This window comes from Brienomyrus brachyistius, chromosome 3 (genome assembly GCF_023856365.1).
Source record: "Brienomyrus brachyistius isolate T26 chromosome 3, BBRACH_0.4, whole genome shotgun sequence".
In the NCBI taxonomy this organism is placed as follows: Eukaryota; Metazoa; Chordata; class Actinopteri; order Osteoglossiformes; family Mormyridae; genus Brienomyrus; species Brienomyrus brachyistius.
In genome coordinates, this window is record NC_064535.1 from 13360557 (window position 1) to 13374241 (window position 13685).

At 40.2% G+C, this 13685-nt stretch overlaps 1 protein-coding gene across 2 annotated transcripts; it reads right to left on the minus strand.

Moving 5' to 3' along the window:
- Positions 1-96: 96 nt before the first annotated feature.
- Positions 97-13307, minus strand: tmem87b (transmembrane protein 87B). 2 transcript variants are annotated; one of them, XM_049007215.1, is made up of 21 exons: positions 13108-13307; positions 12823-12982; positions 10584-10644; positions 10242-10333; positions 9769-9903; positions 9407-9460; positions 8553-8594; positions 8376-8469; positions 7878-7939; positions 6901-7084; positions 6606-6705; positions 6209-6302; positions 5341-5416; positions 4656-4760; positions 3134-3192; positions 2777-2880; positions 2511-2584; positions 2357-2424; positions 2016-2068; positions 1846-1876; positions 97-1754 (listed from the first exon to the last, which is right to left on the minus strand). In XM_049007215.1, the coding sequence occupies exons 2-21, from the start codon at positions 12973-12975 to the stop codon at positions 1713-1715; spliced, it is 1683 nt and encodes a 560-aa protein (XP_048863172.1). In that variant the 5' UTR covers positions 12976-12982; positions 13108-13307; the 3' UTR covers positions 97-1712. The 2 variants fall into 2 exon arrangements, with proteins under 2 accessions (XP_048863172.1, XP_048863170.1); XM_049007213.1 differs by lacking the exon at positions 5341-5416 and adding an exon at positions 5641-5716 and having other exon boundaries at positions 13108-13304.
- Positions 13308-13685: the final 378 nt, after the last annotated feature.

Below are 13685 nucleotides of genomic sequence, written 5' to 3' on the forward strand. Positions count from 1 at the left end.
AAAAAAAGGAAACAGAGAGTTCCCAGACAACACGGAAGACAAAAGAAAAATAGAATGCAAATGAAGAGGAATAAGTCAAAGCACAGAAGACAAACATCGATAAAATAAAGAATTTTTATTTACAATTAAATTAATCAATATTGAAAAACCAGAAAGTATACACCTGTTCTCCGAGCCAACCAAACTTTATATAGATTTACAAGATCCCATAAATTGCAAAAGAAGAGAGGACGGGGGGTGGGGGGAGATTTCAAACAAAACAGACAAAGGTGGAGTGTATCGAATATGCTCCAACCTGCCTTTGCAAACCAAACATAAAAATGACAGGAATAGTGTTCGGACACCCTGCCACCGGTGGAATTAGAAAACAAAAATAACCTAAAGGGAATGATCCAAACTTGCAGAAGCACCAAAGCTCACCATTTCAAAGTAGGTAAAGAAATATATACTAGAAACAGAAAGAAAAAACACATTGTGTCATAAAACAATTACAGACTTCGCCAATCGTAACTGAAAACCAGAATTCTTTCAATTTGCTTTCGATTTCATTCACATTGCAGGCTGTCCTTCTTGCAGCAAACTATATACTGCTGTACGTGTTCTACATACAAATATTTTTTAAAAACCATGTACCATTTACACCATGTGCTAATAGTTAAATACTTAGGCCGTAAGGTGTGAGGTTTACCATACAGGACACACCAGGGTTTTACATAGAGGGCTGGACCGGCGCTTACAGGAAACAAGTCATGTATACATACAAAGGATAGGGAGTATTGAGAAAACCAGTAGTGCCCTCTGAGAAACGAGGCTGAACCAACGAAGTTAGACTAGGGGGGAGGGAGTTGGGGGTTGTCACATATTGAGGATACCGCAACAGACATCTCATCAACACTGCAGCTCGCGCTCATGTCTCATCAAGTTCTGCTTTGCACAAAAGCGCTTAAAAATCGTCACCAGGATAATGATCAGCATCATTCCCTATGTAATAAAGGTGCACATTTGTCAATCCAAAGCATTTGCAATATCAAAGAAGGTAATATCAAAACAGGTCGAATGCCTTAAGTATTACCTAAATATTTAAGATATATATTGGGTCCAGCAGGGAAGAGTAATATTTGCATTACCAAAGAAGGGGTATTGCTTTGCATCTCACTAGGAAGAAAGTCCCAAACAAAAAGTATTGTTTCAAGGTAACAACAATCACCATAAAATACCAGCATTATGAACATTATGACAATAAAAGGGCTGTGAAGACACTGTTATAAATGCATTAACTGCTCACATAAACAACAATAGGGCTTCCTTAGTAAAAGTAAGATGAACCAAATGTGCAAACCAAAAAGTGGCATTAGATAGCACAAAACTGACCTCAGATCTACGTTAACAGATAGACGTGGAACAAAAACAGGCTTAGACTTTGGTCATCCCAGTCGCATATATTTTTTTAAATAAATGGAATTTTAAAAGAAAAATAACTGAAAAATTCCAGGAACAAGATTAGCATATTTTTGTTCATGAGCAAAAATGAAAATTCATTTTTCCTTACTTGAGCAGGATGAAACAGGATGAAAAAGTTTTGTAAGCAAATACGGTGAAATAAAAGGTCACAGACAGACAATGGTTGTTAATGACGTGCCGAGTACATCGCCCCACTGCTCCCCAGCAAGGTCACAAGCGGCTGACACTCGAACTGTGCTCAAAGTGGTGCTTCATTCCATTTTTGACATCTCAAACTTCGTCGTCATGATTTCCTGAGGGACAGAAAATAATCACACTTAAGTAAATGGCAGCGTACTACAACAAAAGCTTTTAAAAAAAACAGCCAAACATGAAGATGTTTACCTCATCCGAATCAAGAAGAACGGGGAGGGCACTGCATGGAGAAGCGGAATTGGGAAAAAATACATTATATTAAAAAGTCCTACAAAAACAACTGCAGTGTATCCGTAGGTCCAATATGTGCCGGCTGTACAGTCACCGGCACCTGTGCACACACACATAATGACACTTACACATCTGTCAAAGTAGTAGGAATGTTCTCCTCTACCCACTTCAGGTCTTCATCCTAGAGAGGGGATAAGAGATTATGGAAGTTATTCTTAATCAATACTGCCACCTAGTGGGGTTAATCTCAATATACACGTCAGCTCTTCTGAATATTCCCCTGTGTGGTTGTTAGAGAGACCACCACAAGCAGGTTGTCTTCATGCGCACGACCTACTGATCCCACAAGAAGAGAGTCCAGATTGAGACACACCAAAACCAAATGCCAACGCCCTCCTGCCTTCAAGGTGAGCCATAACTGTGGCCATCAACCACCGCGTTGCAGAGAACTTCCCAAAGCGACACTCACAGCAGGTGCTACAGGTTTCGCAGTCCCGTTTGACTCGGTCTTCGTTCCCCTCAGCTTGATGCCCTCGCCTGTGAAAGTCAACATTAATGTTAGCCCATCCCGTGACTCTCAGCACAATGCGGAAGATTTAAAGGTAACTTCCAAAGGACCTTACCCAAGTTAGAGGATACAAGAAACTCCTCAACCTCTTCGTCATCTGAGTCATCAATCAGTGGAGTGAAGGCATACCTAGAAGGGTTAACAACAAACAGATGACAAATAATAAAAACCATTACAGAGAAGCGCAATACTTCAAATCACCATAATTAGTAAAGCACAGTGAAATGATCTTCAGTGCTTTTAGACTGGCATCCCAATGGACAGCTACTATGTGCTTTAAAACAGACACACAGACAGATCTACAGCCTGTCGTCAGCTCACCTCTGGTTGTTTGCGGACGGCCTCCAGAGAAACATGATAACCAGTAAAATAACCGAAAACAGGAATCTCCAGAAAGCATCATCCACCCAGATCTCCTGCCAGTCCTGCTGAGTGAACATACAAGAGACAAGAGAACAATGCTGGCTGTGCTTTACAAAACCACCACGATCCTTCCTAACAGTGCAAAAAAAACTCAGCAACACACCTCAAACAGATAGCTTAACCCAGAAATGACACGAGCATATTTAAGCTCACAGTGATATTACCATAAGAATGACTTCTCCATTCAGAGTAGCTCACCAAGTGAATATTTAAAAGGAAAAATAACTTAAGAAATAATGTCAAAGCCGTACTCACAGACTGACATTCGGCTAACCGAAACTTTTTGGTTGTCCACACCATGAAAATTATGGAGGCTAAAAAAGAAACAGCATTTCTCCATAAATATGCAAACACACTAAAGATGTTTGCACTATGCAAATATATACTGCGCACACACACTTGCACATTGGATATACAAACACACTAATGACGTGAGCACTACAGTTATATACTGCATATACACTCACACATTGCATAAGTGCGCATACACAATGATGATAGCACTATACAGAGAAACTATCCATCAAAAGTTTGGACACACCAACCCAATGAAAGGTATACCTGCACTGCCCTCTAGGTTTTACAATAATTTCAAAGGTACTAAAAGTATAATATAACATATATGGAAATTTGTACTGAAGAAAAAAATTTATTTGTGGGGAGGGGTGGCATATCTGTGAGTTGGGACCCACAAGGTTGCTGGTTCAAATCCCGGGGTCATCAGAGTGATGCCATCACTTGAGCGACGCCCTTAACCCCAGCTGCTCCAGTGACTGGCTGACCCCGCTCTCTCCCCCATGCCAGTTTCATGAGGTGGCCTCCTGGGATGTTTTCCCAGCTGTCATACATGTGACCCGTGCTGGCAAAATGAGTTGGAATGAGGAAATTTTCAAAATAGAGTTATTATTTTTAGATTCTCCTTTTTAAAACATTCAAAATGATGTATGGTTTGTTGGAATCAGACAAAAAATGACATCCATTAGAAGTTGTTTACATAAACAGGGCTTTATAAAATAGAGCTGTATTGGTTCAGAGTGATGTCATTGGAAATTCTATGTAAATTTTTAGAAAGTAGGCGAGCCTTGCTTCACGGTGATACCAAACAATCGGTGGGGGGATTTCTCAGTCATGCTGTGAGTGAGTGGAGAAAAACACGGATTTTCTAAGAAAATTTAAGATAAAGGACTAATTTCTGAAGACAAAGCCCGTACAAAACATTCAACTTATGATGGTTCAAGGTATTTATTTGCTATTTTGATTATTGGGATCGATAGATGATGACTTAAGGGACTCATTTTTGGGAAAATCTCAATTTTGACGAAAATTAACTCTGACATTTTTTACTCTAGCTCATAATTAGCCTGAGCGCATTCCGACTCATTTTGCCAGCACGGGTCACATATATGCTGAGCACTCGCTGGCTGCTTCTCCGTCACTATCTGGTCAAACTCCCCCAAACCCATTTCTGCTGTGTTTAGGTTAGGCGGCCACATCATGTGCAGTGGTACTATCACTCTCCTTTTAGGCGGCTTGGAGTGTCTAAACTATACATACTGCACGTGCACACACATGCAGGCACCCACACACACGTTGCATGAATATGCACACACTAAGGATTTTAGCGCTATACACATATATACTGCACGCACTTGCACACTGCATAAAGATACATACGCACTAATGACGTTAGAGCCATACAGATATATGCAGATGCACATTGCATGCACAGTTTTAGTGCAGTATGAATGAGACCGATGCCCAGGAGAGGCTGACTCACCAATGATGGCAAAGATGAGTGTGTTGGTGAAGTGTCTGTAGAGCGACAACTTCACTGGGTTTCTTCTGAGCTTAAGAGTCTTTATAGTCTGGGCCAGACTCACAAATATGTGGATGCCAGTTAAGGAAAGAGGGTGATCTAATCAGTGCTGTAGCTCTGTACTGAAAAGGCATCAGCACTGCACACAAACGTAGGCACATGCTAACAAAATCATCAGTAACTGAAAAAAATCAAATAAAGGAACAGGCAACATGCATTCAGTCACTTCCATTTTGTTGAACGCATACCAATTACATCGCTTCTGGAATGGCACGGCAGCAACAGCCCGACTGGGTTGTGAACCAGCAACCTCCCCGTCCATGTTACTACTACACATTCACATTTTAAATTCTATATTAATTTAATTAGCAGACAATTTTATCCAAAGTGACAAAGAATTAGGCAAACTAGCCCTTGAGGAAATGAGGTTAAGAGATGTGCTTGAGGGCCAAACCATTTTGCTGACTGTGGGATCTGAACCAGCAACCTGCCAATCACCAGCACAGCATCCTACCCCACAAAGCTGGATAACAGGATAACTGGACTGAGAATAAAGGTGGAATCAATGCAATAAAAGCCTCAGAAGGTAAAAAGAAGAAGAGAGAAGGCAGGGAGACAGGGCAGCCAGACAAGCAAGCCATAAAGGATATCCACCAGCACAGAGAGGAGTCGAGTAGAGCCAGCGGAATGTTGGCAAGCAGGGCCAGATCTGAGTCCTTCGCCTACAAGAGAGGAGGAAGCAAGGAGGAGGCACAGCAGGAGCGCGAATCAGGAGCTGCATCTCCATACAAAGACAATGATTAGTACACGATTCGGGGAAGCAACTCACTAAATATGACCCTTTCCTGCACTCTTAAAATCCCATTTTTCATGTTGGAGAATAAATCATTTCCTTACAAAAAAGGGCTTTGTAAAATGCCATTAAACCAAACTACAACAGCAAAGGATATGAACCAGATGCAGCAGCAGTCAATCACCGCTAAGACAACGTTGGTGATTAGGGTTTTGCTATTCTCTCGGCCCTTTCGAGAGAGAGACACACACACACACACACACACACACACACACACACACACACACACACACACACACACACACACACACACACACACACACACACACACACACACACACACACACACACACACACACACACACACACGACTCAGGTTAGACGTGCAGTGCCACACGCGCTCACACTGACATGCCATGGTTCCGACAACAGATAACGGCAAACTTGTAGTTCATGTTACAGCCGGTGAAGGAGCTTCCTCATGTTCACAGGAGAAACTACTTTCTAAACAAGACTAATTAAATTCTTGTTTTTAAGAAAATGAAATGAGTGCCTTAACATTCAAAAATCGGTGATTAAATGATGAAAAGATTGAGGACTAGAAGGGCAGATCTCAATAGATTCTATGGTTTTATACGCTAGCTTTCTGCATAGAATATCACACCCTGTCAAATAAGCATATTTTCGGAAACTGAACAAAAAGGTATGAATGGTATTTTACCACAGTAATTCTCAGAACACCTTCAATAGCAGCAAAGGCGAAGTATAGCACTCCGAGCCCCACCACTCGGTGCATGACGGTCCCCAGGCGAGGCCTAAATACGGGAAATAGTTGAAATCAAGTGCACAATAACACAAGCGCCTACCAGCTGAGAACAACAATACTGTAGCACCTAGCTAATTTAAAACTATTGAATGTCTGTGGCTAAATCTGAATAAATCATAATAAAGGCCACCACTACAAATCTCTAAGCAAGAAATAAACATTCGTACATCATTAATTCAGAGGTGGTCCTTTGAATTACACTGCCACTTGGGATGTGCCGTGCTGAGGAGCATAAAGCGTGCAGACCAGGGAAAGCCTAAGAGGAAGAGCAACGCAGCGGCTCGGCGCTCACTTGATGATCCCGTATCCCAGGCTGACGATGATGACCAGCAGCCGGGCCAGGGTCCTCTTCAGGGCCGAGAGGAGCTCAGCGAATATCAGCAAACCTTGAGCTGCGACGTTAGAAGAAAAATAACCAGTGAACCCAAGCATCTGAGATTAAGTAAATATTTATATAACTCTGTATCGCGGACATTCTTTAAGAAAAGCTAGAATAATCAGGGAAGAAAAACAACTAAAGACATGCAGTCTTTGGTAATATCCTGGTGAAGATGGGCGCTAGTGAGCGCTGGGATACGGGCACTTACAGGCTGAGCCCACCGTGTTGGTGTTCTCGTATTCGGCGCAGAAGACGGCCATCTCCACCATGCCCAGGAAGATGACACCGGCGATCCAGAACTGGATCCTCAGGAGATCTTTCCAGTAGCAGGCGGACCACAAGAACCAGAACAGTGCATAGAGAATGTACACCATGCACATCACCATGTAGAACTGACAGAGAGAAGTGGGTGGGGGAAAGGGAGATGATCACCAAAAACAGGTACAGCTACCAGATTCAAGCACACTCTTCACTCATGGTATCAGATACACTACCTGGCCAAAAAAAAATAATAAAAAAAAAAAAAATCGCACACTATAATGTTTTGTTGGACGACCTTTAGCTTTGATTATGAGGCACATTGGTGCTGCATTGTATCTACGTGCTTATGCAACATCAACATTTTTTTTTTTCATCCAGATTTGCATTCATTTCTTGTCGAGATCTTGCACTGACGATAGGTGAGCTGGACCACTCTGTAAAGTCTTCAGCACATCTAAAAGACTTCCAATGGGGTTAAGGTCAAGGCTCTATGGTGGCCAATTCATGTGTGAAAATGATTCCTCGTGCTCCCTGAACCACTCTGACAATTCAAGGCTGATAGATCTTGGCATTATCTTCCTGGAATTTGCTCATGACATTAGGAAAGGAAGAATCCATTGATGGGATAACCTGACCATTCAGCAGATCCATGTACTCAGCTGACTTCACTTCACTGCTGCATAACATTGCTGAGCTGCAATAATGATCCAATCATTGGCTCTTAAGTACTTGCTAATTTAAAGTTAAACTGTGACCTTTTTTTTGCCAGGCAGCTTGTTTACATCATTTTTCAATCCCATTTCTTCATGCTTGCTTTTCATAGGGTTTCTCCTTTTTACCGTCACACAAGGATTCTCACACAGGCTTCTTAAAGAACTGATTTTTAGTCACATTTGTTTAAGGTATTAAATCATTAATACTCACAATCATAAGTGGCCATTCCGTAATGGAGATAAATCCATGGGAGCCTTTCATTACAATGTTCACTAAGAAGGGAAAACAATTCTTTGATTTATGCAAATTCTTAGGCCTAATGCTTATCACACTGAACATGCTGCAATGCTACCAAGACCACCTCCGTCAAAAAGAACACACATCTGCCAAGACTGTATAAAGACATTTTTATATTTTCCTCAGTTTACTAGTGAGGAACCTACTTTAGATTTGTTGAATTTGGCTCATTGTAAAGTATAGCATATTGTAAGGTACTGTCCAAGCAGAAACACCTGACAAGGCTATAGAAACACACCAGTGTTTCCTAACCCTGTCCTCAGTCCACATTTTTGCTACTGGGAGCTGGGGGGGGAGCAAGAACACGGACCGTGTGGAAGCCCCCAAGGACTGGACTAGGAAACAGTGATCTACAAAAATCTTCCTGTTTGCGCAAATTTATTTGTGGGAATTCATTGTAGATCATCTTACCTGTTAAATTCCAGTTGGCCACCTTACTTTTGGAGTTAATGAACACTGCGAGCAGGTAGGGGCCGTCTCTCCATGTAGTGGTGATAACATTCTCCTAGGGAACCAAGAAACAAACACGTCAATGGCAGACATTCAACCAGGAGGCACTTCATTTAAAAAGATAGTGAGAAATCTTACCTCGTGAGGATGTTTTAATCCATCTCTCATGTAACTGGTATTCTGCAACAAAAATTTGATAAAACAACAAAAGTGGGAAGTGAAAACCTCAAAGTAAACGCAAACTGAAAGAAACAAAAATGTGAAACCCAGATTTTTTTCCTAAATAAAATATCAATACTGTAGTTGAATGTCTAATATGACATTGGGGGCTTATTGAGATGTTGATAAGGATTAACCAAATGCGAAAGTACATTATACAGGGTTCCCCCAACAAGAGCAAGTTATATGTTCTGAACAGAAAATTATTTAAAGGTTATTCTGACAACTCTGCAGGACTTATTTTGATTTCTGATCTATTGTGCTTTGGAAATTACCCTGGACATTAGGTTCCTGCTTTGTTTGAAAAAAGGTGTATATCTCTCACTTCAATACTGTTTACTCTTGTAACTGTACATTCACTGGAAGCTTAACCTAGCTGCACTGATGCCAAGTTTACTTTAACAGCTATACATTCGTAATGTGCCATTTTTCTCCCTGTTTATAGCTCTTACGAGTTAGCGTAATGTAATGAAACTGAATTGTAATAGCTGATCACTCTGTTAAAAGCAATTTTTAAAAAATTCGGTAGAAATACTTGCTTGTACGGCATTCTAGGATAAGATCCATAATTTTACAGAACATTTGTGAAAAGAAAAGCAAAAATCCACAGCAAGCAATTAAACTAATATCATTAACAGGCCACCCATAATATACAAATCAAATGGAAGAAAATATGGGATCAACCACAAGTTTCATACAAAGGATTCTAAATTTCACCATTAAACCTTCTGAAAATGATGGTAATATTTGATGACACTACATATTCTTCTTACCAGTTTCATATCATGTGGAGAAACACACACAGGAGCAGGCACCCGGTTTGTTTTCTAAAACAAAATCATAGATATATATAAAAAAAAACACTTTGAGACAAACATTTACAAAAAAAGTGAAAAGCCCTTTTGGAAACTGACCATATAACCAACAAGAAGAGTCAACACAGAAGCCAACCACGAGGTCATTTTAAGCACAGGACGATACACATGGAATAAGGAAATTACTGAAGAGCCGTTTCTTAGAAATGATACCTTAGTACAAGGTACATAAAAGTATGTTTCTCAAGATGGAAAATCTCCCTGTATCAAACGGTAGAAAACTTAGATCGGCTAAGTAGCTAAACGTGAAATGTACTTACGTTAAAAGGGGGGAAGACTCGCAGCTCCTTATTGCACATAACCTGCAATTTTTCTGACTGAATGCATTCCCCGTCGCCTAAATTCATGAGGCTCTGGCCTTTTCCCCTGTTCGGCTCCATTTTCTCATACATTTCCTGTAAAATGGGAAATGCTGAAATCTGCCACTATCATAAATAAAAACTAAAAAAAAAAAAAAACGTTTTAATTGTTCCAGAACATGTCCAGTGAGTGTATTGGAATGCTTGCTCATTCAGCCATAGCTTTCGCAAGAAAAGTTAATAGTACACAAAGGGCAGCAGACAGGAAATGGGGCAGTGAAAACACGCCATTCACAGCTTCTGATCTGTAGCTCTGAATCACCACGGTCATTAGAACCTCATCATAAGTAACTCATGACAACAAAGACATTCACTTATATATTATTAAATCATTCAACTGATGCGACACAAAACATTACAGTAAAGGCACTTACAGCAATGTTCTTGTACCGATTGTGACATGGATAGTATTTCAAGAACCAGTCAATGGTAAACTTCGTTTCTCCTGGACATCCAAAGGATTTAACTGAAATACAGAAGCAATTCACATTGAGGAACAGACACAGCAAAAACAAATATTGTCCACATATGCGCAGAAAAAAATATCTACTTCACTGGAATAACAAAGACAAAATATTCATTATCAACTCTGACTCCTGAGATTATTGTTGCCGAAATGCAAACATCTACCAGTTATTACTTAGCAAAATAGTTCAGGCCATGCTCCAAATTACGAGATAACTGCAAGGATTCATTTCCAGCAGATTACAACTCACTTTTCAGTCTTATGTCAGTGCCGGTGTACATAGATTTTCTCAGCAGTATCGGTCCTGACCCCTGGAAAGAACAAAACTTGTTAGATGGAATTCCTAGACTTAACGCAAAATTCTTATACTGTGAATCAGGCACGAGAGTTTCACAGACATGATCACATAAAAACTCTCCTTACCAAGACTGAAACTGGATATATGAATTAAGGTGAATTAACACGAGTTCGGAGGGGAAAAAAAACAACGACGTTCAATAATTAATACTGCTCCACGTATGTCAAGTCTAATTTAAACAGTCTTCTAAGGACGTTTTTAGAAATTGTACGGGCAGCTGAATATTTACTAAAAGAAAAAAATGTCACAAATAACATAACACCTAAAACTAAGGCTGCCGCAATTAGTCGAAGTATCCGATGACGTCGAAGCTGAAAAAGCGTTGACGTCAATATTTTAAATAGCCGCATCTTTATATTATTATTTAAACTAAATTACACTCATGTGTTCTAAAACACTTAAGTGGATTATAACAATTGTTTTCCTTTAACATCACTGCACGATTATGGGAGTAGTTCATATTATCACTAAAAAAAGGGTGGTTTGTACACTGTGCAAAGTTTCGATGGCATATCGCAATGCACAAACAGCAGAAGAGAAAACGCACACAGGCTATTACGGGTAAGCAAAACCACCATACTGTCTATTCATGTTTATTAAATTACCATTGGTACGGAGAGCTATTTAATATCTTATGTCGTTGTAGCTGCTAAATATACTCATTATTAAAGCCACAAAGTTGTCCACCTACTAAAGAATCTCCATTGAAAAAGTGTTTTGTGAAAATGTTTAAGATGAAATCTGGGCTTATTCTACGATAATGTTGTCGGGACTAGTGTTATTATTGTAAACGAAAACGGACACTACATAAAAGAAAATAATTCGTGAACTGACACATAAATGAATACTATATTTACAAAAAAATGTCGAACTTTAATCTGGAGAAAGTACCGACGCACCACCAATGTCTTTTACCTTGTTTATCCATAATATCTTCTTTTGAAAGATGTCGTTGCTAATAAGTCACTTTCTTCGCCGCCACTATAGTGCTTAATTGCTTCCACGATTTACCAAAAGAGTAGCATGTGGCGCACTGCTAGCCGAATTTAATAAACATAAGGAAACGCCGAATTTACAGATTACTTACTTTTGGGCATCACAATACGCATCTCATTAATATTGCAGACGTACTATAACCATCTTATCGAATTGTGGGTGAAAGTAATGTCCCGAAAAGCCGGAGCGCATAAAAAGCCCTGCAATGACATAGTTTTTGTTGTCAAAATAAAATTTAACTAAAAGAAATAAAACTGTAAATATGATTTTCGGGAGGAAAATTAGTCGATTAGATTAATCGACCAATCAGTAAATTATATCAATCCATAGAAAAATAATCGTCAGCCCTATTTAAAACTGATCATGGCGACTTAACAGCTCTTTTAAGGGACAATAAATAATTAAGTATATTCTAAATGAATAAAACATACGGTATAGTGCCACAGTAGCTTTATGAATTTTTAACCTTTGCCATCTTATCTGTGCTTCTAACACTACTTTTGGCATCTCGAAATGTTCAGTTAATAGTTATTTTATATATTTGTCTTGTAGTTTGAACTTTTAATATGCATCAATACGTTCTAAAACTCAAATGGGAAAGGCGAGTGCCGACAGGGGCGAGTCTACATGTGTAAATCTAGCCCAATAAACTAAAGAACACAGTAATATTTTTAATAGACTGCCTATAAAGTCAACTATTAAAGCAATAAGATAGACAATAAGCTAGCCACCTATCCACGGAAACAGATACTGCATTATCAAAAACGATAGCCAATCGGTTTCTTATTTTAATTAAATTATATAAAACTGGCTACTCCTAGTTCTATAGTTACTTCTGTCATGGTGAAACGAGGCGCAAAATAATTAGCTGGCTAGTGTTCGACAGTTTCACTATTCGGGAGCCCTGGGCCAGGGAAAATCGCAATGATTTTTACACAGGCTTCTAAGCCTCAATATGTAATATTTCAATCACTGATCAGTATACTCAAAATCTGTTTATGCTAACCACCAAGGTGGGATTTAAGTCTTAAATAGCTAGCTGCGGTTTGGATGCCTGCGCCCATTTCCTCATTCGCCGACACGGAGCCCATGTTTACATTCCATTTCCCCGAAAGTCCTATAAAACTGCACCTACGTTGACGACGATGATGTCCCACTCTCCTCTCTCCGGTGCTTCTTCGGCACCATCATTAAAGCTGATCAGCACAGCGCCAATCAGCAACGGCAGCCAAACTTTGGATTTCCTCGAGCGCCAGCTCCACGTCCTCCACCGAACGCCGGGCGCCATGTTCTCGCTGCAAGACGCAGCCCTACGTGTTAGTGCACCTGCCCGCGGGAAACGTGGAGCGCCTCACCTGGGTTCCGGCTCGGGCGCTGTACACCCGGCACCGCATCATTCAGCAAAGGTGAAGCAGCTCACCTGGGTTCCGGTCCAAGCGCTGTAAACCCGTCAGGGAATCAACCAAGAAACATCCGTGACAATTGCAGATAGTTTTGTCAAAATGACGATGTTAACATCAAAAATACATTTTCTGAATATGTGATGTCTCGTTGTACTGGAGTGTTGTTTTTGCTGATTTGGAACAAATTCATTTGTTATGTACTGAGAATTTGGGAGGAACTCATTTCAATGTGCACGTTGTTGACTCGGACTTAAAGAAAGGGGAAGACCGGAAACGAAAGTGACGGACGGAAGCGAGCATGCGTGCGCGAGGGAAATCGGGTAACGTTTGTGCTTCATGCTTTCACTTTTTATGTGCTATCTAAAAAGACGCACACTGTACATGTTCTTAGTAAACAAATTGAACTGGAGATATAGAAAGGCCACTGAACACCCTACTACAGGGAGCCTATCGGCGATGAATGGAGCTACGTGCTGCCAGACTAGGGCTCTCGTTTATCAAATTTCGCGTAAATTTCAACATGACAAAAAATGCCTATGCACAAAAACTTATTATCTATCAAACATGGCCTACGCACGTATGTAGGAAATTCCTT